At 39.0% G+C, this 1302-nt stretch overlaps 1 protein-coding gene across 1 annotated transcript in view; it reads right to left on the bottom strand.

The window, feature by feature from the left end:
* Positions 1-283: 283 nt before the first annotated feature.
* Positions 284-1302, bottom strand: part of pnp5b (purine nucleoside phosphorylase 5b) — a 9155-nt gene continuing 8136 nt past the window's right edge. Inside the window, exon 6 of the mRNA XM_016541271.1 lies at positions 284-1153. Coding sequence (XP_016396757.1) covers positions 936-1153 — 218 coding nt within the window. The 3' untranslated portion in view covers positions 284-935. The remainder of the gene's footprint in view (positions 1154-1302) is intronic.

The following is a 1302-nucleotide window of genomic DNA, read 5'->3' as shown; positions in this document are numbered from 1 at the left end:
GACCCTTTTGGTTTTTTTTCTTTGAGCCTTATAAATACACCAGATGCTGTGTCAGAAGTGAACTGACGCCACTTATTATGTGCATATAGTTGATCACTGATTATTTACATATGAAGGAAATTTTGCAATTTATGGACAAGAATTAATGTGTGATGTCACGCAAATTATTTGTAAGGAGAGTTTGAGGAAACTGGAAATGTTTTGGATGGGGAAAACTGGATAATATCTCAGAAAGATGAAGGAAAATTACAGTAACACAATGTCATTTCAAGAAAACTGTTGGTACAACATTGTTTTTTATTGCATTGAAGCAGTTTACACAGAAACATCTATAAAACACAAAGCTTGAAGTGCAATTTCAACGTTCAGGTCAAAGTAAATGGTTTTGGGGAAAGTGCTGGTAAAAGTCAGTATAACAGCAATTCAGATCTTAAAACTGACACATAAAACACCAAAATACTCCATTTAGTGCAATTTAAAACAACTTTAAAAACCTTACAGTTTGCATAAATAGGTCACATAAATACAGTAATCTTCAGTTCAGTACCTCACAGTGAATTCAGTAACATTCTTCTTTTAAAAAATATTTTCTCCATTTTTTTTATATTCAAAAACAAAACAAAACAAAAACCCCAATTTTCTTCATGACTGGACATGTTTGTGTATTATTTCCCACTTGTTTAACTAAAGTTTTAAATAAATCACGTTTAAGATGTTTGGATACAATAAATACATATTAAAGCAGCCATACGATAATCAGTTTAAACTAGAATAACTTTGGCAATGACAGAAGCAGCAGTCAAATCTGTCCATTCATCACTCAGGTTTGTTTGATGGGAAAATGTTGCCTAAAACACTTTGTCCCTGGAATGTAAATCGTGGTCTGACTAGCGTTCATGTGTTTAGCGAGCGGCTGGCGGTCTGCGGTCACTGTTTTAGTGTCTGGTGGTTTCGCAGCTCATGCGGGAGACCATGGTGGAGACGAGTTTCTCCATCTGCTGCGCTCTCAGCTCGCCCGTCTGCAGAACCTCCTTGTGATTGGCTTTCTTCTCGCTGTCGTAATCCATCACCGCCTGATTGGTGATCAGAGACAGAGCCACGACCCTCATCCCACAGTGACGCGCCACGATCACCTCGTGAACCGTGCTCATGCCTTAAAACACACACACACACACACACACACACACACACAGACACAGACACTCACACACACACACACACACAGACACAGACACTCACACACACACACACACACAGACACAGACACTCACACACACACACACACACAGACACAGACACACA

Source organism: Sinocyclocheilus rhinocerous, unplaced genomic scaffold, assembly GCF_001515625.1.
Source record: "Sinocyclocheilus rhinocerous isolate Xijiao unplaced genomic scaffold, SAMN03320098_v1.1 scaffold1904, whole genome shotgun sequence".
NCBI lineage: Eukaryota > Metazoa > Chordata > Actinopteri > Cypriniformes > Cyprinidae > Sinocyclocheilus > Sinocyclocheilus rhinocerous.
This window is presented reverse-complemented; position numbering and strand designations above follow the sequence as displayed.